Source organism: Chionomys nivalis, chromosome X (assembly GCF_950005125.1).
Source record: "Chionomys nivalis chromosome X, mChiNiv1.1, whole genome shotgun sequence".
Lineage (NCBI taxonomy): Eukaryota > Metazoa > Chordata > Mammalia > Rodentia > Cricetidae > Chionomys > Chionomys nivalis.
Genome location: NC_080112.1, coordinates 1,450,463 through 1,475,713, shown reverse-complemented (window position 1 = coordinate 1,475,713; position 25,251 = coordinate 1,450,463). Strand labels below are relative to the sequence as shown.

At 43.6% G+C, this 25,251-nt stretch overlaps 1 protein-coding gene across 1 annotated transcript; it reads left to right on the top strand.

The window, feature by feature from the left end:
- The first annotated feature begins 10,267 nt into the window (after positions 1-10,267).
- LOC130868212 (medium-wave-sensitive opsin 1) lies at positions 10,268-25,080 on the top strand. The gene is made up of 6 exons (XM_057760464.1): positions 10,268-10,364; positions 15,207-15,503; positions 17,806-17,974; positions 20,205-20,370; positions 22,702-22,941; positions 24,970-25,080. The coding sequence occupies exons 1-6, from the start codon at positions 10,268-10,270 to the stop codon at positions 25,078-25,080; spliced, it is 1,080 nt and encodes a 359-aa protein (XP_057616447.1).
- The last annotated feature ends 171 nt before the right edge of the window (positions 25,081-25,251 follow it).

Below are 25,251 nucleotides of genomic sequence, written 5' to 3'. Positions count from 1 at the left end.
ATTTCTCCCCTGGATTCTCTATATTCACACCATCCTCTGTAGTTTTTATTTTTCTCCTCCCGCCACCCAGCTCATAAATCAATATATGGAGACTTATTCTTACTTTTGAATGCCCAATCTCAGCTTGGCTTATTTCTAGCCAGCTTTTCCAACTTAAATCATTCTGTTTCTCTTTAATCATATTTTGCCTCTAGGCTTTTTACCTTTCTTTATTCTATATGGCTTTCTTCCCTTTTTACTCCATGGCTGGCTGTGTGTGGCTGTGTTGCTGGCCCCTGCTTTCCTCCTCTCCACATTTTCTCACTCCTCCCTCTTCTCTCAAGGCTAGATTTCTCCTCCTATTTATTCTTGCTGTCTGGCAGCCCCACTTAATTCCTCTCCTTCCTAGCTATTTGCCGTTCAGCTCTTTAGTAGACCAATCAGGTGTTTTAGACAGGCAAACAGCTAAACAAATGCAACACAAAAGAATGCAACACATCTTTGCATCATAAATGAATGTAGCACATCTTAAAATAATATTCTACAACACTTCTCACATAAGCTAAAATTGGACCACTTGTGACCTTGAATTCTCCTGCTTATGAGTTACTCAGGCCTTAGAGAATTTCTTAGAGCCGGGCGGTGGTGGCGCACGCCTTTAATCCCAGCACTCGGGAGGCAGAGGCAGGCGGATCTCTGTGAGTTCGAGGCCAGCCTGGTCTACAAGAGCTAGTTCCAGGACAGGCACCAAAGCTACAGAGAAACCCTGTCTCGAAAAACCAAAAAAAAAAAAAAAAAAAAAAAAAAAGAGAGAATTTCTTAGGTCTGTATTTTTTTCCTTGCTTGTTATTGTTTGTATTTGTTGTTTGGAGGAGTTCATTCCTTCTCACTGCACACCATATCATCTACATCCTGCTTTCCTTACCCCGTTCTCCATCCTGTTTATTGGCACTTCCTTCAAGAATGTGATATCCCCTCTTCTGTGGTAAATATTATCCTTGACATCATGATTCAGGCATGGCATTCTAGAAGTAATGACTACTTTGCTCAAGGTCACAGATGTGGATGTGGCAACAGTCAGAAAAAAAAAAACCAACATCTTACAAGGCTTGTATCAGACAGGGTAAAACCATGTATTCAAGATGAGAATTTTGGATGATACAGAGGAGGAAGCATTGGCAGGTTGTGGGAAAACAGCTGCCAGAGTGGTAAGAAATCCAACTATCTTCAAGTTCTGAGATGAACCATGCAGAAAACTCACAAAAATGATGAAATGATCCAGTCTTCACCTGTTTGTTTTTAGAAGGAGCCCAGGCTTGCCTTGAACTGGATATGTTGTTGAGTATACCTTTGAACTCCTGATCCTCCTGCTTTTATCCTCCAAATGCTAGAGGTGCAGGCCACACATGATGCTCTGTGGGTGTCACTCTCTCTGTGTCTCTCTATTTATCTCTCTTTTAATACTTTACTTATAGTGTGTTTTACAGGTGTCTGGAGTACTTAGGGTAAAATAACTTTTTCAAAAAAGTCACAAGCAAGGGGCTGAGAAGATAGCTCACCAGTAAAGTTCTTGCCGTGCAAGAATGAGTTCAATCCCAGAAACACATGTAGTGGTACATGCCTGTAATCCTTGTTCCTGGGAGGTGAAGGTGAGAGGGTTCCTGGGATCTCTGGTCAGCCAATCTAGCTGAATCAATGAACTCCAGATTCCATGAGAGAAAAATAAAGGTGGGCCAGAGGCCTCCCCACCACAGTTGGAAGGCACAATAATGAGCAAATACACAGAGAAATAGGAAAGACAAGTGGAGCACTTCATGTGCCAATACAGATGCCGGAAGTCCATACTGCTGCCTAAAACCTTGATGATGTCTGAGGGCCTTACTAAGTAAGACCCGCCCATCACTGGCCCTGGAAGAGCTGCCCCCACCCCTTGCTGGGGCCACGTGCTGAGAAGCTGACCCTGTCCCTTGAATGCTGCATCGTGGCCAAATAGATGGTGGTGTGAGTGGTAGAGCTGGCCCCAATGGCCCTGCCTCTCTCCTGAGGGGAATAGGTTCTGATGGAGGCCCAGGATGAGCAATACAGCTACCACCCAGGCCCACATGCAGAGTTTTGAGTTGGCCCATCCCAACAACTACTCCATCTATGACCTGCTGAAGCACATAAAGGGACCAGTCCTGTAGAATCATACCCAAAGGATTTCTATGACTTAGTCCAACAGCAGGATATCTGAGAGGCATTTCGGTGAGGGTCCAGTATTGATGATGTAGCAGAAGCCAGAGGCCTTCGACCAGACCAACAACACATTGCAATGAACATTTGCAAGTAAAGCTGTTTGGGCAAAAGGGTCTACTGTGTGACACACTACTCCCAATGCCACTATGATGAACAAACTACTAAAATAAACAAATAAGTGATAAAGAGGTGGGCAAGATGCAGAAGCAAGTGGCTTTTTGTTTCTTTCCTTTTCTTTGGAGGTGGATAAAAGGGTAGAGAGGACAAGCATGGAAGGATTGGTAAATGAGTGAGATTGGGGTGCATGACGTGAATTCTCAAAAAATCAATTTAAAAAATTATGTTAAAAAATAAGGTGAATAAAAACTGAGGAAGACACCCAATATAGACCTCATGCTCAACACAGACATATTCACACACCACCACCACCACCACCACCACCACCACCACCACCACCACCATCACCACCATCACCACCACACCATACCACACTATTTTTTAAAGCTAGGAAAAGAAATCAAAATATAGTCATACTTTGCCTTGTTAAAAAATTCAATAGATTTGAGTCTATTCCAAACCAAAAGTCAAGGGCAATGGATGATCCTTGCAAGCATGATTCTCAGTGAAAGAAACCGTAGCAAAGGACAAATATTGGTAATTTCACTTCTAGGAGGTTACCAGAGTAGCCAAACTCACATAAAGCCAGGGTTGAAGGGAAGAGGAGCAGGGAGCTAGTGCCTTAATGTGTTCTGAGTTTCAGTTTTGCAAGGTAAAAAAAAATGTTCTGGAGATGGCTGCTGGGTTTGATGGTGCCTTGGTGATGTGAATATGCTGAACTCTATACTTTAAAACAACACCAGAAAAAGCTACACGGCCTCTTTTTCCTGCTCTTAGGGCCCTTTTCCTCTTACTGGGTTGTCCCGTCCAGCCTTAATATGAGGGTTTGTGCCTACTCTTATTGTAACTTGGTATGCTATGTTTGTGTAGTCAAAAGCATCACCTCAGCTCCCTAACACCCGTTTATAGAAAAAGTCCAGATTGTTTAGCTAGGGGCTTCACCCCAGCTTCCCTGGGTGTTGCCTTAGTCCAAACTCCACCTCCGAGAAAGCCCACCAAACAGTGACCCCTCCCCAGGAAGGGTCAAGAAAGCCTGCCAAACAGTAACCCCTCCCCAGGGAAGGTCAAGACCACTCCCACAAGCTATTTAAACTGCCCCCCCAGAGAACGATCACGTGGTCTCCGGATTTCCCGTGGCCTTCCTTCTCTTTCTCTTCCCTTCTCCATGTTTTCCCAGGGCCACCTGGACACACTCCATTAAACACGGGCCTCTTTTATTCGGTCTGATTTGGTTTGATTGGGATTATTTGTGTTGGCAGAGAGGTTTGGCGTCTTAAGAAAATACTTAACAGTGTTCAGTTGATATCACTGGGAGGCCTGCTCTTTTCTGAAGGAAAGCAGAGGAGTAGATCTGGGACAGAGGGGGATGGGGGACACTGGGCAGAGTGGAGGGAGAGGAAACTGTGGTGAGATGTAATGTATGAAAGAAGAATTTTTCAAAAACTTGAACTACAAAAGGAAAAACAATGAACACAGCATATTTGGAACATGTCAAAGGAAATTACCAAATGGTTCCTTGTTTTCTAGCAAAATCTGCCACTGACTGTTAACTGGTAAAGTCCCTGGCCTACTAGATGGAGCTGAGAGCTGAATGAAGGTGACAGGCAGTCCCCAGAACTCCTAATAAGCTCTCTTTTGTACAATCATTTAGAAATAGTCAGATTAGAGACAAGTGTGACATCTAATCTTCTAGACTTCCAGGATACCAGCTGGCATAAGTATGGCAGATAATGCTGGGGTGAGTGGTACAAAGCAAAGCTGCTGAAACCCAAGTTCTTTCTCTTCCCCCCACCCATGGCCCTGTTCCTCTACATTCCCATTTTTTCTCCACCTTTGCCATTCATCTCCCTTTCCAAGGCCCCTCTTCTTCCACCCACCCACCCTCTTGCTGGAGCCCCGGAGATCTCACTAGAGCTGGGGAGCTCACATGCTCTTGCACATGTTTCGGGACTTTCTAAGGCAGTAATCAGCTTTAAGCTAAGTCAAGACTTGATCTTCTGTTAGCCTTAATCATCAATTAGCACCCCACAGTGCAAGACTTAGAACTCACTACCTTACTCCACCTCCTCTTTCCCCTCCCACCTCTATACTCCTTAGGCAGGATTTGGGGGCACTACAGTAAGATGTCATCAGCGTAATATTGCACAAGGTCAGGCAGGGCAAGCAGAGGGCTAGCTCTGGATCTCAAGTGAGATTGGAAGCTCTCCCAAACACCAAACTCCTCTAAACTTATATAGCACTTCACCTTCACAAGGAGAGTTTACTGGGAGTTCTGAGGGTTTCCTGCCACTTTCATTCAGTTTTTAATTCCATCCAGCAGGTCAGAGACTCTATAGATAACAGCCAGCAGTTGATTTAGCTAGAGAATAAAGAACCCCTTGACCAATCACTTCCCAACAATGTGACAGCCCTAGATGTTCATTGCCAGAATGGAGAGTCAATTTGAGGGATCCTGGAAGAAATTCAACCAAAGCTTATGAAAACTCAGAGCAGCCACATAACTGCCTGGTGTGATTCAGAAAAGAAGCCACAGATCAGGGACCACAAGTTCACGGGGGTCTGGAAAGCTGACCTTCAAGGGGATATTGCTGGGCCCTAACAATCAATTGAAAGATGAGAGAGCAGTGTGATGACATCTAGCCTGTTCTCCAAGTTGGAGAGTTAGATGGTCATTGTCATTGTTATTTTTTTAAAAGATTTATTTATTTAATTTGCATTTCCCTTATCGCTAAGGAGGTTGAGCATGACCTTAGGTGTCTTTTGGCCATTTGAATTTCTTCTGTTGAGAATTCTCTGTTCAGATCAGTGCCCCATTTTTTTATTGGGTTCATTAGCATTTTAAAGAAATGACCCTATCCTATACTGATGAATATCTTGCATATCACCTTAGAACCTTCATCTGGCGATGGATCGAGGTAGAGACAGAGTCTCAATTTGGAGCAACGGTCTGAGCTCTTAAGGTCCAAATGAGGAGCAGAAGGAGGGAGAACATGAGCAAAAAATCAGGACCACGAGGGATGCACCCACCCACTGTGACAGTGGAACTGATTTATTGGGAGCCCACCAAGGCCAGCTGGTCTGGGACTGAATAAGCATGGGTTGATTCCGGACTCTCTGAGCATGGTGGTCAATGAAGACTGATGAGAAGCCAAGGACAATGGCACTAGGTTTCGATCCTAATACATGAACTGGCTTTGTGGGAGCTTAGCCTGTTTGGACGCTCACCTTTCTGGATGTAGATAGAAGGACCTTGGTCTTCCCGCAGGGCAGGGAATTTGGACTGCTCTTCAGTATCGAGAGGGAGGGGGAATGGAGTGGGGGGAGGAGAAGAGGAGTGGGGATAGGGGGAGGGAAGTGGGGGGAGGGCAATATTTGGGAGGAGGGGAGGGAAATGGGGAGCAGGTGGAAATTTTAATTAAAAAAGAATAAAAATAAATAAGTAAAAAAAAAAAGATTTATTTATTATGTATACAACATTCTGCCTCCATGTATGTCCACACGCCAGAGGAGGGCGCCAGATCTCATTACAGATGGTTGTGAGCCACCATGTGGTTGCTGGGAATTGAACTCAGTACCTCTGGAAGAGCAGCCAGTGCTCTTAACCTCTGAGCCATCTCTCCAGCCCATATTTTTTAATCATTCCTAAGTGACTCCACAAGATTGGAATTATTAGGGCTTCTGTTGGATGTCTTTCACCTTCATTCAGCTCTCAGCTCCATCTAGAAGACAAGCTATAATACAAAGAACTATTTGACCTTTGCCTTCGACATCTCCAAAATAGTGATAAAACACATAAAAAAGTCTACCATTCTAGCCATTTTCAAATGAAAAGTCCAATGGGAGTAAGCATGATTCTTTTGCTGGGCAATAGTTGGTATCTTCAACTCAAGAACCTGTTCCCCTTGGACAACTAAAAGACTGCACCCATGAAGCACCACCTCTCAACTGCCCTGTCATCTGGTTCCTACCAATCACCAGCCTACTGCTATAAATCTGGCTACTCTAGGGACCTCCTAGAATTCACATGTTTGTCTTTTTTGCCTAGTTCATTTCATAGGGCTTCATGTCCTCACAGCCATTAATGTTACTGCATGTATCAGAATTTCCTCTCTTTTAAAAAATTTATTGATTATTTGGGAATCTCATACCATGCACCCTGATTGCGCTCACCTTCTAGTCTTCCCATGTCTTCCCTCTCCCCTGTGACCTTCCCCCCAAAACAAAACAAACAAAAATAACCAAATACATTTTGTGCTGTCCATATATTCACTGGAGCATGGTCAAGTATCTAGTGGCCAGTCCCCCAAGGGAGGATGAGCCTTACTTCCCCACCAGAAACCATTAGCTGAGGGGATCTCTGCCCAGGTAGGGTGGGACTAGCTCTCCCACAACCACAGGCTTCAAATGGCAGCTCCAACCACAGGCATGCACATGGGCTTCAGTGGTAACTCAGGCCACAGACATTAACAAGGCCCTTGACCTTATCAAGATCACTGACCCACATCATAATTCTCAGCAGCTGCACTGACCACATGCCTTAACATGGCCTCAGGTGGTTTACACATGCCACTCACATCAACATGGCACCCCGAGGCAACAAATCCTGAGGACTCACCAAGACGGCAGGCAGTGGCACAGACTGTGTACATCCACATGGATCTCAGGCCTCCAAGTCTAACTATCCCTGAGACCCACATGATAGAAGAGAACTGACTCCCACATGTTGTAGAATATTCTTTTAAGGTATGTTACATTTGTTTATGCTGTGGAATATTCGTTTAATGATGCAAAGATATGCTGCATTCTTTTATATTGCATTTGTTTAACTCTGTGAAGCTGTGATCCTTTGCCTGTCTGAAACACCTGATGGTCTAATAAAGAGTTGAATGGCCAATAGTGAGGCAGGAGCAAGGATAGGCGGGGCTGGCAGGCAGAGAGAATAAATAGGAGGGGAAATCTGGAAGGAAAGAAGGAGCAAGAAAAGGAGGCAAACAGTAGACAGAATAATTTAAGTTAAGAAAAGAAGGCTAGGAACAAGCCAAGCTAAGGCTAGACATTCATAAGAAAGAATAAGACTCTGTGTGTATTTATTTGGGAGCTGGGTGGCGGGCTCCCAAAAAGGCCAAAAGAGTAAAAAACAACAACATCACAAGTTTTCCTCTTATCTTCCACATACATGCCATGGTATATGCTCTCCCTACACATAAACAAACAAACAAACAAATAAATTTAATTTAACATTTTAAAAATATTTATTTTTACATATATGAGTGTTTTGCTTGCAAATGTCTGTATACCACATGCATACAGAGCCCACAGAGACCAGAAGAGGGTATTAGATGCCCTGGAAGTAGAGCTATAACCAGTTCTGAGTCCATGACCTGTGATCTGTGCTTCCACCTGAAACCATGTGGATGTCTGTAATCCAAGTTACCGCTGGAGACTGTTTGATGTCCATGGTCCCATGTTGCTGCTAAGGCCATGTTGATTTCTGTGATCTGTGCTGCCACTGGCTGCTATTGGCAAGGAAGTTTCTTTTACAGTGGTTTCCATAACTGCAGACTCATAACTGAGAATGAGAGACATTGAAGGTTTCTGTGACAACCTACCCCCTCCTAAAAGACAAAAAAGAAACAGTCCCAACAGGAAGCCATTGAAGAGAGCTCTTAAAAACTGGGATGGCTTCCAGCAGGGGTTGGGAGGGGTGGGGAGACTCAGTTTTCTATAAGGGACTGGCCAGTGGGAGTTTGACCATGCTCCAGTGAGGATATGGGCAACACAAATTGGACTTGCTGAGGTATTTTTGTGGAGAAACACAAGGGTGGGAGGGTGGACCTGGGAGGAATGGGAATCGAGTGTGATGGGGCACATTGTGCGAAATTCCCAAATAATTAATAAAAACAGTATATTGGAGCAAAATATAAATCTTTAAAAATATTCTGTATATTGGGAAAGGAGAGGGGTGGGCAAAGGAGGTTGTCTTTGAGCGGTGTGGAACTTTTATACCTAATTCCTCTAATATGTAAATCAATACAAACTACTAAAATAGTTTTAATTTTTTAAATTTATTTTTATTTCATGCACATTCATGTTTTGCCTGCATGTTGTCTATTTAAAGATGTCAGGTCCCCTGAAACTGGATTTCCAGGCAGTTAGTTATGAGCTGCCATGTGGGTGCTGGGAATTGAGCCCAGGTCCTCTGGAAGAGTAGCCACTGCTTCCAAACACTGAACCATCATCTCTCCAGACCTTAAATTCTTAATAAAGATTTATCATGACTAACAAAAATCAAAAGATACAGAGCAGTAGTTAGGGTAAATTTCCATGTACCTCTTAAGTGGTGTTTTCCAAAATCCTGTATCACAAGCGCCCTTCAATTGAAAAGATAGCATCAATTTTGACCCCTTCCCAAAGAATTTAGAAATAAAGATTTAATGTTTTAAAAAAAATGGCTCCCATTTCCCCTCCTCCCGCGACCTGGCAATAACTTAGCCATATTCTGTCTCAATAGATTTGTGTTCTGTTTTTATTTGCCATCCTAGAATCTATGTGGCTTTTGAGGTTTGCATTCTTTTATTAAGCATACTATTTCAAGATTCATTTGCTTTGTAGCATAAAAACCACTTCATTCCTTGAGATGGAGGGATGATATTCCTTTGTGTGACCGATTTGCTCATTTGTTCATAGACTTTTGAGTCTCATCTGGAGAGTGCTGCTATGCACATATGTGTGTGAGTTTTGTGCAGACATATGGTTTTCAGACTGCAGCTGGGCAAGGCTGTGGCTGGAATTAAATTCCACACAGAGCCCCTAGCTTGGTACTGACACAGGGTGCATCAATTAATTCCAAGAGCCATTCTTGGGGGTGGAGGGTGTTAATTACAGAGATTCTACCTGGCTCCAGCCTTAAGCTGGGAGCCAGGAGTACTGAAGAATGATATCATGGAGGATGAGACATTAAGTCCACTAGCCCATGTGACTTTACTGAGCCCCAAAAGCCAACCTTAAGAAGGTTCCTCAAGGCAGCTGGATTTCAGGACCAAGAAGAGAGGAACTGGTAGAACCCTTAAGAATAAATGTGTTTCCTGAGGAGGGCACAGCAGGAAATTGGAAGGCTTTGCTTGTAACTGGCCATGTTCAAGGAATTAGGGGCTCTTGCTAATTGTGGAGCCAGTAGCAGTTACATTGCTATGAGGTGTCCTGTCTAGACACTGTCAAGAAGCAGGCAGTAGCCAGGTGTAGTCAAAGGACAGGCGTGATGTAGGCACTTTCAAATGCTGTGCCAAGCTTCTGGTAAGACCTACATGGGCCCCTGGTGATGGTAAGACCTGCAGCTGGTAGAGGTGGAGGAAAAGGACTGAAGCCGAAAGAGAGATGCACAGACAGGAACAGTCCTGCTAACACACACTGTGCACAGATCCCAGAAAAAACAAACAAACAAACAAAAACAACAACAATAACAAAAAAAAACAACAACACAAAACCTCTATCCTGCAACACAGTCTTTTTCCAGGCCTCTGTCTGAAAGGTTTCCAGGGGCTTTTTGGAGCTGCTTTCCTGCTCAACACTCTAGTCTACAAACCCCATCCTTGGGCCTGCCTGACCTACAGTAGGAGAAAGAGATGGGGGACATACAGACTCCCACAAACTCTACTGCAAGCTAGGGGTGGAATGGGTAGTGGTGTGCATTATCCAGATTCCATAGTGGGCAAATGGCCCTGAGCCACCCCTGTGGGTTGAAGTCAGGAACAGGGAAGTGAGGGTAGGAGGGGGTAATCTAAGTCCTAGGCCCAATTAAGAGATCAGATGGTGACGGGTTTGGGAGTCCTTAAGGTAAGGAGGCCTGGACTGATCCTGCAGGCTGATATAAAGTTCTGTAACCCCACAGGCAATGTGCCAACTCTGGCAGGTTCCAAGAACAGTGTTTTCTACAGCCATGACCCAAAGGCTTACAGGAGGACAGACACCAGACCACTATGAGGATAGCACTCATGCAAGCATCTTCACCTATACGAACAGCAACAGCACCAGAGGTGAGCAACAGGTGTCCTGGAGGTTCAGTCACCAGACCAGGGTGGCTGTGCTAAAAGCTACCAGTCACCCCTAATTTCTCTCTTCTACATAACCCTATCTCCCTTAGCTTTAATGATGATGTCATCATGGACAGATAAAAGAACGCTCATCCTAAAACCACACGCACTTCCCCTAGCCTCTGGAAATCTGTGTCCTTGGAAGGGTTCATAAGATCTTTTTCCTTGGGAAATAACAGAGTCTGTCTTTGTATCCTCTAAAGCCTCAAAGATGTTTAAAAGGTGGTCTGGGGAACATAGATCCATTCAAAGAAATGGGAAAGTTTGGCAGGCATCTGAGTGTGCGGGACACTGGAAAGGCTGTAGCAGAAGACAAATGACTATGTTAGAAGACATTGTGAGAGTTATATTATCCAACCTAGGGCCCTAGGCACACCACCAAAGCTGTTCACTTCTGAGGAGGAGAGCTAACAAATGATCTTTCTATCTTGAGCAGTCCTAGGAACTGAGGACTCACTGGGGTAGCTTTAGAAGCTATGTATGCAAAAAGCCGGGGACTATCAAACGACTGAAGGCAGCCCCATCCACCAGCACCAGGTCTCTCCTTAAAGCTTCCCTAGAGCCCTGAGTTGGCAACACCCTGCTCTGGGGTTGCCAGGGCCACCACTGTAGGAACAGGGACTTCAGGTCAGACTAGTTAGGTTTCTGTACCTCACCTCCACAGGGTTGGTGTGGTTCCAGGTTTCACTGAGGCACAACACCCCTGTTCTCTAATGCCAGGGGCTTTGTTTTGTGCAAAGCTTCAAGCATATTCAAAATAATAGGGAGAGTATCATGAAGTCAGGTCCTTGTTATTTAGTTTCCATAGTTTTTATCTTATTTCATCTGTGATCCTTCCACTCTCTTTCTTCCTGATTCTTTTTATTTTAGTTTTGCATTTTATTTATTCATTTGCTTGTTTATGTATTTATTGAGAGGGGGAAAGAGAGAGAGAGAGAGAAGAGTGTGTGTTGCATGTGGAGATCAGAGAACAACCTGGGGACATATGTGTAGAGGTCTGAGGATAACTTGGGGCAGTCAGTTCTCTCTTTCCACCATGTGGGGCTCAGGATCATTCTCAGTTTGTCCAGCTTGGCAACAAGCACCTTTACCTACTGACTTGTCTTACGGGCTCCTCCTGATTCTTAGACACAAACCTAATGCGTCATATCCTTTCTTTTGTGTGCAATTTGGATGTATCTCTAAGATGAAAGGACTCTACAAAACATAACTATGATGCCATCCTAATACCAAAAGTTTGGCAATGTTTCCTGGATATTATGCATTATCTTCGTTGTTGTTAGAAATGTCTTACTTTCAACTGGTCGTGGTGGCAGATGCTTGTAATTCCAATGCCTCAGATGTAGAAGCTGAAGGATCAAAAGTTCAGTCATCCTCTGATGCGTATGGAGTTTGAGGCCAGTCTGCCATGCATGAAACCCTGTGTCAAAGACGTAAATCAGCTAGTAGTAATGGTGCACACCTTTAGTCCTAGCTCTTGGGAGGCAGAGACACGTGGATCTCTGTGAGTTTGAGGTCAGTCTTATCTCATAGCAAGTTCCAAAACAGCCAATGATATATAGCTCTCAAGACCTTGACTCAAAAAAAGTTTATGCTTAGGTTTTGTTTTACACATAAATTTAGTTATTTATCTGAGCAGGCATATACCACAACATACACATAGAAGTTAGAACTTGTGAGAGTGAGCTCTCTTCTTCCACTATGTGTGTCCCTGGGACCAAACTCAAATTTGCCAGGTTTGAGGCAAGTGCCTTTACACACTGAGTCATCTCCACAGACCCATACTGTGTGTGTTTGTTTTGATTTTGAGCCAGAGTATTCTTATGCTTCTGAAGCCATCCTGGAACTTTATATCCCCCAGTGGCCTTGAATTCACAATCCCCTGACCCAGCTTCAAGAGTCCCGGGATTATAGGCATGCGCTACTATAACCAGAAAAAAAAGTTGTTTGCAAACAGTTGATCTGAATGTCTAACTGGTAGCAGAGGCAAAATCCTTTGGCAGAAATAATAGAAGTGAGAGCAAGCCCTGGATTAAGAGCTTCAATAGCAAAACTTTATTGGGACATCAGCTCAAGCAGAACACTGTCAACTTGAATAGAAAGGCTTCTCTCTAGACAAAGAGTGTAAAAAACCGAAACGGTCCTGCCCTCTACCAGGATCTATATGGTACTACGCCTGTAGTGCCCATGCCACTACAGGACCAGTACTCGAGCTTGTGTGAAAAGTAGGATGTATGCTGGATTCTTCCCCCTCAGCTTCTAGGCAAGGTCTCCCTATGTAGGCCTGGCTGGCCTAGAATTTACTATGTAGACAAGATTGGCCTCAAACTCATGACCAAATCTCCTGCCTCTTGAGTGTGAGATTGTGAGAATGCACCACCATGCCCAGTTCTCTTTTCTTTTATTTCTCCATTCTCCAATAGTGATTTGGTTCACCAATAAAGACCATAGGTTTTACATCTCTCTCCTTTTCCTCCCAATAAGAATCTTGTTATCCAGGAATTAGAACTTAAGGTCATATAATTTTACTCATTTTCTTTATGTCAGAACACATACAGACTCATCTCAAAAGAGTGATACCAACACTACTATAAACAATAATATCTATTGGTTATGGTGATACCTATCTGGAATCCCAGAAATTGGGTGGGAGAGGTAGGACAATCATGTGTTCAAAACCACTTTCAGCTAAATAAGCAAGTCAGAGGCCAACCTGACCTATATGATACTTGTACTCACCCCCCCCACACACACACCAAGAAAAGATGACTAAGGGCTGGAGTGACACCTCAAACTTTAGAAGCACTTATTTCTCCTCCAGGGGACCTACCTAGCATCCATATGGCAGCTTAAAAATCATCTGTACTTGACTGAGTGGTAGTTGTGGATAACTTTAGTCCCAGCACTTGGAAAGCAGAAGGATCTCTGTGAACTTGAAGCCAGCCTGGTCTACAAAGTAAGTTCCAGGACAGCCAGACCTGTTACCCAGAGAAACCCTTTCTCAAAAAACAAAAACAAACAAGCACAAAATCTGTAACACCAATTCCAGGAGATCTGCTTCTGGCCTCTTATGTAGAACATAGACATACATCCAGGCAAAACACCCATGCACATAAAAAAGTGATAATAAATTTTTAGGGGACTGGATAGATGTATTAACTGTTTACTCTTCTAGAGGTACCAGGTTTAATTCCCAGCATCCACAAAATGGCTCACAACCATCTGTAAGATTCAGTTCTAAGGGATTTTCTTCTGGCTTCTGTGGACATTACATTAGCATGGTGAATAGACATACATGCAGGCAAAACATCTACACACATAAATAAATTTTTTTAAAAAAATGTAAATAGGATTACTAAAGACGTAACATTTGTACCTGTCCTTTCACACTGGGGATATATGTCATTAGGTTGTGTAGTTGAGACACTGTGCCTTCAATCCCTCTCTCTGGAGTTATGCTACTGACTGAATGTGTGCATTTAGGCTCACTTGTTTGGGTTTTGATAACCAGGGGTTCTGATGTAGGATTCCCCTCTGTATGCTGTGAATGCCATTGGTTAGTAAAGAAACTGCTTTGAGCCTATAGCAGAGAAGGGCAAAATAGAGCTAGGCAGGGAACACTAAACCGAATGCTGGGAGAAAGCAGAGTCAGAGAGAAGGCATGGAGTCACCAGAGACTGATGCACTGAAACTTTGCTGGTAGGCCACGACCTTGTGGTGATGCACAGATTAATGGAGACAGGTTAAATTAAGATGTAAGAATTAGCCAATAAGAAGCTAGAGATAATGGGCCAAGCAGTGATTTAATTAATACAGTTTTTCTGTGTGGTTACTTCAGGAGTTTGGGTGGCTGGGGAACGAACAAATGGCCTCCAACAACAGGGTTTCATTTTTTTTAATGACAGACATACACCTCCACATATACAAAAAAATTGGAGTAACCCCCCTGTGTCTTATAAGATCACCATGGATTAAAGTTAGAATTTAACAACAATACTACTCTCAGTACTACTACAGTCAACTACTGAACCACCCCTGGGTCAAGGAAGAAATAAAGAAAGAAATTAAAGACTTCCTTAAATTTAACAAAAATGAAGGCACAACATATCCAAACCTATGGGACACTTTGAAAGCAGTACTAAGAGGAAAGTTCATAGCACTAAGTGCCCACATAAAGAAAATGGAGAAAGCTCACATTAGAGACTTAACAGCACAGCTGAAAGCTCTAGAAAAAAAAAAGAAGCAGATTCACCCAGGAGGAGTAGAAGGCTGGAAATAATCAAACTGAGGGCTTAAATCAACAAAATAGAAACACAGAAAACAATTCAAAGAATCAATGAAACAAAGAGCTGGTTCTTTGAGAAAATCAAAGATTATTTTTGTTTTTTAAAAACACTCTTTATTTTACATAGCAATCTCAGTTTCCTCTCCTTGTTTCTTTGATGTTGTTGTTGTTTTTGTTGTTGGAGGACAGGCTCACAAAATTCTGAATTTTGCAGAATTCTAGCAAGCATAGGCCTCTGTGTGTACTTTCCTAGTGCTGTGAAACCTTATTATACAGTAGCAGAGATTGGGGCTTGTGACCCTGTCTAATTATTCTGGCAAAAAGCAGCAGTGGCAAATGCCCCTCTTTTATAAGGACACCAGTCCTTCTGAATTAGGGCTCACCCTAATAGCCTCAAGTGCAGGGCTCACATAGAGCAAGGAAAAGTGGGATCAAGATGCTGATGTGGCTGTGTAAAGTTTTGTACAGTGCTTCCTTTATTCTGTACCTCTTGCCTCCAGGTCCCTTTGAAGGCCCCAATTATCACATTGCTCCCAGGTGGGTGTACCACCTCACCAGCACCTGGATGATCCTTGTGGTCGTTGCGTCTGTCTTCACTAATGGACTTGTGCTGGTAGCCACCATGAGGTTTAAGAAGCTGCGCCATCCTCTGAACTGGATTCTGGTGAACTTGGCAGTTGCTGACCTAGCAGAGACCACCATTGCCAGCAGTATTAGTGTTGTGAACCAAATCTATGGCTACTTTGTGCTGGGCCACCCTCTGTGCGTGTTGGAAGGCTACGTTGTCTCCTTGTGTGGTAAGCTGAAGGAGACACAACCTGGTGTGCCTAAAAAAAACCATACTACAAACCCCAAGATTCACACATGTATGAAGCACAGTATATACTCATGGTAAAAGCTGGATCGCAGGCAGCACAGGGGTTGGAGGACAGGCTCACAAAATTCTGAAGGCTTCTTCCACCTGAGCAAACATTTTCAACTGTTTGCTTGAGTCCAACAATGACACAGGCTCTAACTATATGTACCCAGTTTTAGACTGTGGGGCTCATGTGGGAAGAGATAGAATCAGAGAATTCCAGAATCATACGAAGAGCAGGCTCTGGGCACCTTGCATGAACTCCTACCCAAATCAGAGATATGTGTGTTTTCATCCTGATTAATAATAATGGGTGATCTGTTCCCAGGGAAAGATGCCAGAGCTTTTGAAATATTGACTGGATTCTGACACCTTTCTTTACAACCATCACTAAGACCTGTTTGTTGGCTATGATTTGATTAGGTTAGGTAGCTAAAGACTGATGAGATGATTCAATGGGGAAAGATGCTTGCTGCCAAGCCTGACAAGCTGTGTTTGATTCCTAGGACCCACATGGTAGAAAGAGAGAAACTCCTAAAAATTGTCCTCTAACCTCCACATACACTCCATGGCTACACACACATACACACTCTAAAAAGTAATGATTAAGAAGCACCAGAGCGCTAGGCTCTGTGCTGGAAAGATCCCGGTAACTAATTGGTAACAACACAGTGTCTCCATTACCCCTCTCTTACTTTATCTCTAAATGGGTAAGGAGAGTCCAAGAGTGATTATCTAGTTTGGAAGACAGGCTCTGCTGATCATATATGAGAATGGAGGGTTTAAATGCCATGTATATAAGCAGAGACCTTGAGAGATCCGAACTGGGGGTGGGAAGCCCACAAATAGACCTGGTAGGAACCCCACTTGCGTAGCTGTGTACCCAGCAGGCATCTACCAGTAGCTGACCCTTGCTCTTAGTTCATCACCATTGTTTCTCCTTGCCCCTCACCCATTGGGCAGATTAAGTTCAGACCAGAGAGAGTAGTGGCAATACCTCAAATCTATATGGTAGAGTCATCAGGAAAGATCAAGTAAAGAAAGTCTATCTCTCAGGTTCCAGTGATTTCAATTAGAGATGTGCACCTTAGTGGTTGCATGGCCTTTCCCAAGTGACATCCTCATGTCTGGCTCTGCTTCTACTAGGCTTACCTTTGTTCTACTCATAGAGTGTTCTTTGTTCACCAATATACACAAAATTAAAATAAATATATCTTTTAAAATAATGCACTAAAACCACTAGCAACAGTGTTCTGTACTCGTATTTCAAATAAGGATCTGATATCTGACTACCAATAAAAATCCAGTTAAGTGACAATGAACAGGAATGACATTTTATAATGTCTGCCACCTCAATAGAGTGATGTGAGAACATCTGTCCTTTCTCTAGTGGACTGAGTCAGGAGTATTCTAACACTGCCTAGTTCATAATAGAAGGTAATATAGTGTCCTTTAGAAGTGAGGTGAATGAACAATACTTTTCCCCATCCTGGTTCATAGGTCTCTGAAGCCTGCATGCACACCCTTTGGGCATAAGAAAGAGTGGAAACCTGGGTCACCTTACAAACAACTGGAGAGACTGTCCTCAAACATTTAAAAGAACAGAAAACAAGCAGGAAGGGTACAGATGACATGTTTTGTTTCTTTGAAGCAATGACACCTCAGTGTGGTCATGGCAGTATGGATTTGGGCTTCCAGGAACTCTACCAAGGGCATCAGAGGAAGAAATTACCAGGGGCCAAGAGGACAAAAAGCTCTTGAAGGGCCCCAGTGGACACATAAGTACAAGGCCATAGCCTTTTTGCCTTCTTTTGGGGGCTGAGGTTAAGGTGAGGCAGGTGAGGTTAAGGAAAGAAAGCTATGAGAGTTCTAAGTTATGAGCCTCAAGAGTCTATGATTCGGACTAAACTGAGAGCTAGGACATCCTGTTCCTGAGCAGAAGGACGATGAGAAAGAGAGTAGGAAGACATAGGGAAAGAAGGTATGCCACTGGGTTTAGCATGGAAGCAAAGCACAAGAGTCTGAAAAAGATGAGAAAAGAAGGTGAGACACACATGTCATAAAATGGGCTGAGAAAAGTCAATTCACCAAGAGGTCCACTTCACTCTGGACCTGAAAACATTTCAAAGGATTTGGTGTGGTAGCTATCAGAGACTCTTGAGAGCTGTTGGCTAGTAGGAGGAAGTAGTGTGAACAATCGTTTGTTTGACTTGAAGCCCTGGTCTTTCTCTTCTCCACCATAGGCATCACAGGCCTCTGGTCCCTGGCCATCATCTCCTGGGAGAGGTGGCTGGTGGTCTGCAAGCCCTTTGGCAATGTGAGATTTGACGCGAAGCTGGCTACTGTGGGAATTGTCTTTTCATGGGTCTGGTCTGCTTTGTGGACAGCCCCACCAATCTTTGGTTGGAGCAGGTAAGGGTGTAATGATGTGAGGAAAGTAGGCCCTGTAGGACCAAGTGGGGAGAGTCAGACTGTGATCTCCAGGAAGATCAAGCCACTGCTGGTTTCTGGGCCTGTATGGCACCTTGCTTCTAAGGAGAGAGGAAACTCTCCCAGGTTCCCAGTGCAGCATGCACATGAATTGTAGATATATTTGCTATCAAAAAGGGCCCTATGGCCCACTTCCTAGACTATGTACATGTTTATCTCAAGTATAAGAATCTCACAAGAAAACTAGGAAAATTAAAAATGCCCAACCTAGAGCTATAGTGTAAGTGAATACAGGGCACATTTAGATTTCAGCGCCCTCTTACAAGTTCTGTGCCATGCCTCTCATATATTTTAGCTTACCACCTTCAGAGGTCACTTGGGAGGTACACCAGGTCATCATATCCTGGCCAGGCTCATTCTTTCGGGTAAATACTTTGAAGACAATGGCACAGATGTTTGGTTGGGAGGAATGAGACATGATCAATTGATTTCACTATTGTACACAACAATCTTGAGTGTATGCTCTTGTGGCATTTGAACAAGGAATGTTCTTTCTTTGGGAAGCTTCCATCATTCTGTGAAATAAGCCTTGTAAAAAGTTTGTCTTTCTCCAGAACCACAATGGCTGCCAGAAACTAAGAATGTCCTAGTGCTAACCCTGATGGAGGCCCAGACTGGATCATCTAATTTCATCTCCATGGTTACCCAGTGAGAATGTTCCTTCATTACAGCCCTGGCATAATGGCCTCGGAAAAAATTCAGATATTCATAGGTGTTTCTAAAAAGTAAAAGTGAAGCCTCCTCACTTTCTCTTGAAAATTGTTGTAAGGAAGCTACTTGCTTGTTACCGGCTACCCAGACTTGAAATAACCACACAGAAATGATATTATTTGCAATACTGTTTAGCCAATAGCTTAAGCATATTTTTGGCTAACTCTTATATCCTAAACTAACCTAGCTCCATTAATCTGTGTATTACCACATGACTGTGACCTACCAGCAAAGTTTCAGCATGTCTATCTCTGGTGGTAGCTTCTTCTGACTCCGCCTTCCTTCTCCCAGCATTCAGTATAGTTTATCTCACCTAGTTCTACTCTGCCCTATCAACAGACCAAGGCAGTTTCTTTATTCATTAACCAATAAAAGCAACACATATACAGAAGGACTTCCCACACCATTTCGCCTTTTCTGTTTAAATAAAAAGGCAGGTTTTAACTTTAACATAGTAAAATTACATATAACCAAACAGGTATTAAACAAGAATTACAGTTACAATATTTATATCTATTTTATCTTTTATCATAATTAAGGAAAACTATAACTATAACCATTTGTTCTTCAACTCCATCAAAGACTCCAGAAGGATATAATATTACCTAAGTAAACAGGAAGTACATTGTAAGCAACTTCCAAAATTCGAGAAATGACAGAGACATCTCTCTACCTGGACAGTCACCCAAAGTTCTTCTGTATTGTTGGGGCATCCATCTTCAGCCTACAGGCCCATAGTATCCAGCAGACATTTTCATGGAGCAAGACATTTGAAAGACAGTTTCGCCTATATTGGCAATTTGTTAGTCACTTTCTTCTGTGTCCTGCAGAATGTCTGGCAGACTCTTTCATGAAGCAGGAACCCTAAAGGACCATCTGACCTTTAGACAAGTTTAGCAGTCATTTCTCTGTGGGTCCTGCATGTCTAGTTCATCAAGAAGTTCAGGCAAGATCAGTTTCTTACCCAAATGGCTAGCAAACGCCATAAGGAGTTTTTTCAATGCCCATCTTCCTCTTGAAGTAATTGGTGCTGCCAGGAGCAAATGTGTCTCACTGTCATGAAAAGCCCTAACATTTTAAATGCTACATAGTCTGGAACCAGGTAGTAATGCTAATTGTACAATATTGGGAAAGTCTTCGGTGTCATAACAGCAAATTTTATATTATGCATAATTTGCCACAAAGAGAAGAAAGATGAAATGCAGCATATAATGGACAATGATTTAAAAATCCTACTCAAGAGTTTTAAGGTGATGAAAATGTTCTGAAAATACAACACTGTGCAGATATGAAATGTCATTGACTTGTTCACTTCTCAGTGGTTAATTTCTTCCCCATTTAAAAACCCTCTGACTCTAATCAGGGGTATGCCCTGGCTGGTTGGGCAGGTTCTAGGTTGCCCCAACTTGAATTAGGATGGGCTGCTGGCCCTTCTCTTTAGGTACTGGCCTTATGGCCTGAAGACATCCTGTGGCCCAGATGTGTTCAGCGGCACCTCGTACCCTGGTGTTCAGTCTTATATGATGGTCCTCATGGTCACGTGCTGCATCTTCCCACTCAGCATCATCGTGCTCTGCTACCTCCAAGTGTGGCTGGCCATCCGAGCAGTAAGCCCTTCACCCTCCTGTCCTCATCCCGTACTAGTAAGATGTCCAGGCAAGCTCAGAGGCACACCTGGTAATTCTCCTGCCTCCACACTGCCATGATCACAAATCATTTTGAGACAGGGTTTCTTCATGTAGCTTTGGAACCTGTCCTGAAACTAGCTTTGTAGCCAGGCTGGCCTAGAACTCACAGGAATCCGCCTGCCTCTGCCTCCCAAGTACTTGGATTAAAGGCGTGTGCCACCACTGCCCAGCCTCACCTGGGTCTCTTAAACTACTTTTCTTTTGAGAAAAGGCCTCACTCTGGAGTCCTGACTGGCCTGAAACATGCTATGTAGACCAGGCTAGATTCAAACTCACAGAGATTCACTTGCCTCTGCCTCCTGAGTGTATACCACCACACCTGGCTTAAACTGTTTTATAATTCCCCTTGTGTCTTAGTCACTGTTCTATTGTTGTGAAGAGACATCATGACCAAGACAACTCTTATAAAAGAAAACATTTAGTTAGGGGATTCTTATAGTTTCAGAGCGAGTCCATGACCATCGTGGTGGGGAGCATGACAGCAGGCAAGAAGGCATAGCTGAGAGCTTACATTCTAATCTGTAAATTGGAGGCAAAGAGAGAGAGACTGACTCTGGCATGGTCTTTTGAACCTCAGAGCTTACCTGTAGCATGATTTAAAAAAAGAGACAGAAATTGGGTTTCAACCTGAAAACCAGAAAAGCAAAGCAGTCAAGCCACTAAAGAAGCCTTACCTTTACCAAGACTGGGCAACCACAAACTAGACAGACAGCCTCTCTCTCTCTCATTTTATATTCCCTCTAGTGCTGGGATTAAGAGCATATGACTCCCTAGTACTGAAATCAAAGGTGTAGGCTGCCATCACCTGGATTTATTTCTGCATTGATCTTGTGTAGCCCAGGGTAGCCTTGAACTCACAGAGATCCATATGACTCTATGCCCTAAATCCTGGGATTAAAGGCATGTATCACCATTGCCAGACCTCTAGTGGCTTTAGCTTTGCCTCTGGTCTTCAGGCAGATGTATCAAAATACGAATAATAGACAACTACACTCACCCCTCCAATAAGACCAAACCTCCTAAATCCTTCCAAAACAGTTCTGCCAACTAGGGGCAAACATTCAAATATGAGTCTATGGGGGTCATTCTCATTCAAATCACTGCTCTCCACTGTCCTGTGTCTGGTGCTCCATCTTGGGGAGCCAGTTTTGTCTGCAGTCCTGTCCCACCAACATCCCTACCCAGGCCAGTCTACCACTAGGGATTCCCCTGCAAAAAATGATAGTAAGGGGATGCATGAGCTGGGTACTGTATCTGAAAGCTCTGTGCTCCTCTGTTGGTCTCCATCTCCAGCATAAATTGTCCCTTTGCCAAACAACTCCCCTACTATTTACTTCATGTTCCATTTATTCATTGCTGGGAGCCCGTGTAGCAAGCAGAAAGTCCCTCCAAGTGGTGTTTTTCCTATATGAAGCTGCTTTATATTCACCTCTGCATGAACAGGTATTTATAAGCTGTTTTTGGAAAAAATCACGAGCTCCACCAGGAAGCTCTACTCACCTTAGTGTCTTGTGATGAAGGCTACAATTTGGTCCCTGGGTTGGTGGTCCCGTATCAGAATAAATTTAGCTAGCTCCCGTTGAGTTTCTTTCAAGTTTTCATAGAATTAGCTCTTGGCTAGCAAAACCCATCACTGCTGTTGCAGCTCTCCCTGGATTCTAGCACTCATTGTTCCTTTTCCAGCTATCTGCCATCAGCAAGCATTCCATGGCAGATAATATCTGGCCCCTATCCTCTAGAAAGCCTGGGAGAAGTGTGACTTTGGCTCTTGTATTGCCACTGGGCACTCTGCCAGGCCATGTTTAGTTAAAGAAACTTGACTTCTAGGGCTAGTCTCAGGACTCCAGATTCAAATCTGAGCACAAGATTAGATCTTCTTGGAAAGGATTATATAAAGGCTAAGCTCAGTCTCCTTAGTTCTCCTTCACAAGCTTCTGTGAAACTACAGAGAACAGATTCAAAAGTCTAGTCTGAGGGTTGATCTTGGCCAAGCCAGCCACTTGTCACCTCAAGGCCTACAGGAGCTCCTACAAAGCTCCAGGACCACTCTGGCTCCCAAGTCAGGTCATTCTCTGACTGAGGGTGGGAGGCAGGGTTGGGATACTGGGTGGACCACTTCCTACTCCCTGTAGAGCCCTAGGTTTACCTCTTCTTGTTAATATCCTGACTCTGTACCTGAGCAATAGCAATAGTCCCTCTAGATCTAGAGCCCTAACTGACTCCCCCATTCACTGCTCCTATCTTTTCTAGGTGGCAAAGCAACAGAAGGAGTCTGAGTCCACCCAGAAGGCCGAGAAGGAGGTGACGCGCATGGTGGTGGTGATGGTCTTTGCATACTGCCTCTGCTGGGGGCCCTATACTTTCTTTGCATGCTTTGCTACTGCCCACCCTGGCTATGCCTTCCACCCTCTTGTGGCCTCCATACCATCCTACTTTGCAAAAAGTGCCACTATCTACAACCCCATTATCTATGTCTTTATGAACCGGCAGGTAAGCAAGAGATCAAAATCAAAATGGCCCATAACTCAGTGAAGGTTCTTACCTGGAATCAAGCCATCAATGAGAAAGCCTTGTGGAGAACCTAGGGGTTGGGGTTGATGATGCTCCTCCAAGAAAATGAGTGTGGAAAGACTCTGCATGTAACCCGCACTCTCCATTCCTCCTCTCAACCATGAGCTCTGGAATCTTTGCACTGTCTCCACCTGAGTCTGCTACTCAGGTGCAGGACACTGCAAGTTCTTCCCTCCTGATGACCCCACAATGATGGGCAGAAATCTTCTAAAGGGGCTGCTGTAATTCAGATGTACTAAGCACTCAGTGAGCACACAATGACCCTAGCTAGTCCTGCTCCTCTTCTGTTTACAGACTCAACTCTAAATTTTTCCATTTTCAAACCTTGACTTTGGGATATTTGCCTCCTTAAAAGTTTAGATTTTCTTGGCTACACTAGCTAAGAGGTCAAGAGCTTTTATGCTTTTATTAGATCATTAATTAGTTCAGAGAAAGTGTGCCATGGCTTTGCCCAAAGTCTTGTCTGATGGCAACCATCCTTAGCTGCTATATTGGACTTTAACACAAGTTGCTCATGACTCTTAGATCCTCCTACTAGGTTACAGGTAAACCTGAAGAAGTTCATCACCTCTTGAGTGCCATTTGCTTTCCTCTTCCTTGAATTCATCACATGCACTTCATTAAGGGACATTTACTATGTGAGTTATTAGTAATCAGAAGTGTTCACTGGGGTCTCTCATTTCATCAGACTGTGAGTCCTTCCAATTGACTCCTCTTTCCTCTACCGTCTTCCTTCCTCTACTGCTTAGGATGGAACACAGGGCCTGGTGCATGCCAGGCAAGTGCTCCATCCCAGATACTCTCTGCCGGAAACTGAAAGCAGTCCTAGAAAGAGTTGCTTGTTAAAGACAGGAAACAAAGGTGGGCAGGTGTGCAAGTTTTGCTTTCACTCATTCTGCTATATTCCAAGAATATTGGAACAGTGGATTCCATTCTTGTTCAGAATAGAGTCAGGCATGAAGTGAGAACTCAGTAAGTAGATGCTGAATGAATTTCTTGCCTTACTTGCCAGCTTTTCAGCCAAGTCTATGTTGTTATTTAGCCCATCTCTAATGTTGTCAATGTCAACACGTGTTTTCATTTGAAAAGCTTTAATGTTAGAGGGAATGGAGATAGTCACAAATAGAACTGAAATTAAGTGACATTTTTAGTTTGGGCTCTCAAAGCTTTGTTTGTAGTTTGGGCTCCTTAGATGGGCATTGGTTTGGTCACTGCCTAAGTATCCTAAAGCTACCACAATAAATCCCACAAGCTTTGTGGCTTAAAACAACAGACCTATAGCTCAGTGGCAAAGTACTTGCCTAGTACACACAAAGTCCTAAGCTAAATTTCTACCGGTGCAACAAACAAACAAGCAAGCAAAACAAGAAAATAGGAATTAAGTTTCTCACAATTCCAGAGGAGAGAAATCTGGGGTCTAGGAGTCAGCATTATTATTGTTCCTTCTGGGGGTGCTAAGACAGTAGCAGTCTTGTGTCTCTCTCCTAGTTTTCTTTGTCCTACGACTCACAGACATGCTACCCCCAATATTATTCTTCACATAGCTATTTCTCTGTATGTGTAGTGTTGTCTAAATCTTCCTCTTCTAACAAGAACACTGGTCACTGGACTAGTGACAATGCTTATCCAATATGACCTTATATTAACATATATGTGCCAGTTCCAAAAAAGGCACAGTCACAGGTTCCAGTAATTAGGATTTGATATTTTTTAGGACTGGTCACAATTCAACGAGACTCACCATCAACCACTAAATTAGATAATGCAGAACTCCTGCATTCATATGTATAAAGAATGAGCTGAGCCTTCCTCATCCCACTCAGTATTCTCAATGGGAGAAGGGAAGGTGTACATCCACTAAGTGACAGTACCATGTTCCAAGCTTCACCTTTAGCATGGTGCACTAGCCCTTTCTGCTTTGCTGAATAATGCTTTCTGTCGTTCTAGTTTCGAAACTGCATCTTACAGCTCTTTGGAAAGAAGACTGATGATAGCTCTGAACTTTCCAGCACCTCCAAAACAGAAGTCTCATCTGTCTCTTCAGTGTCGCCTGCATGAGGTCTGCCTCCAACCTGTCCCATCCACCAAAGCTTTGGCCTCCCTTCTCCTCCATCCTTGTGAAACAAACATAATTTTCCCATGCCCAATCAAAGTCCCACTACAGTTTGGGGTTATCTAAGCTACTGGGTGTTCAGGCACCAAACCTGGAGACAGTACAATGTAGATAAA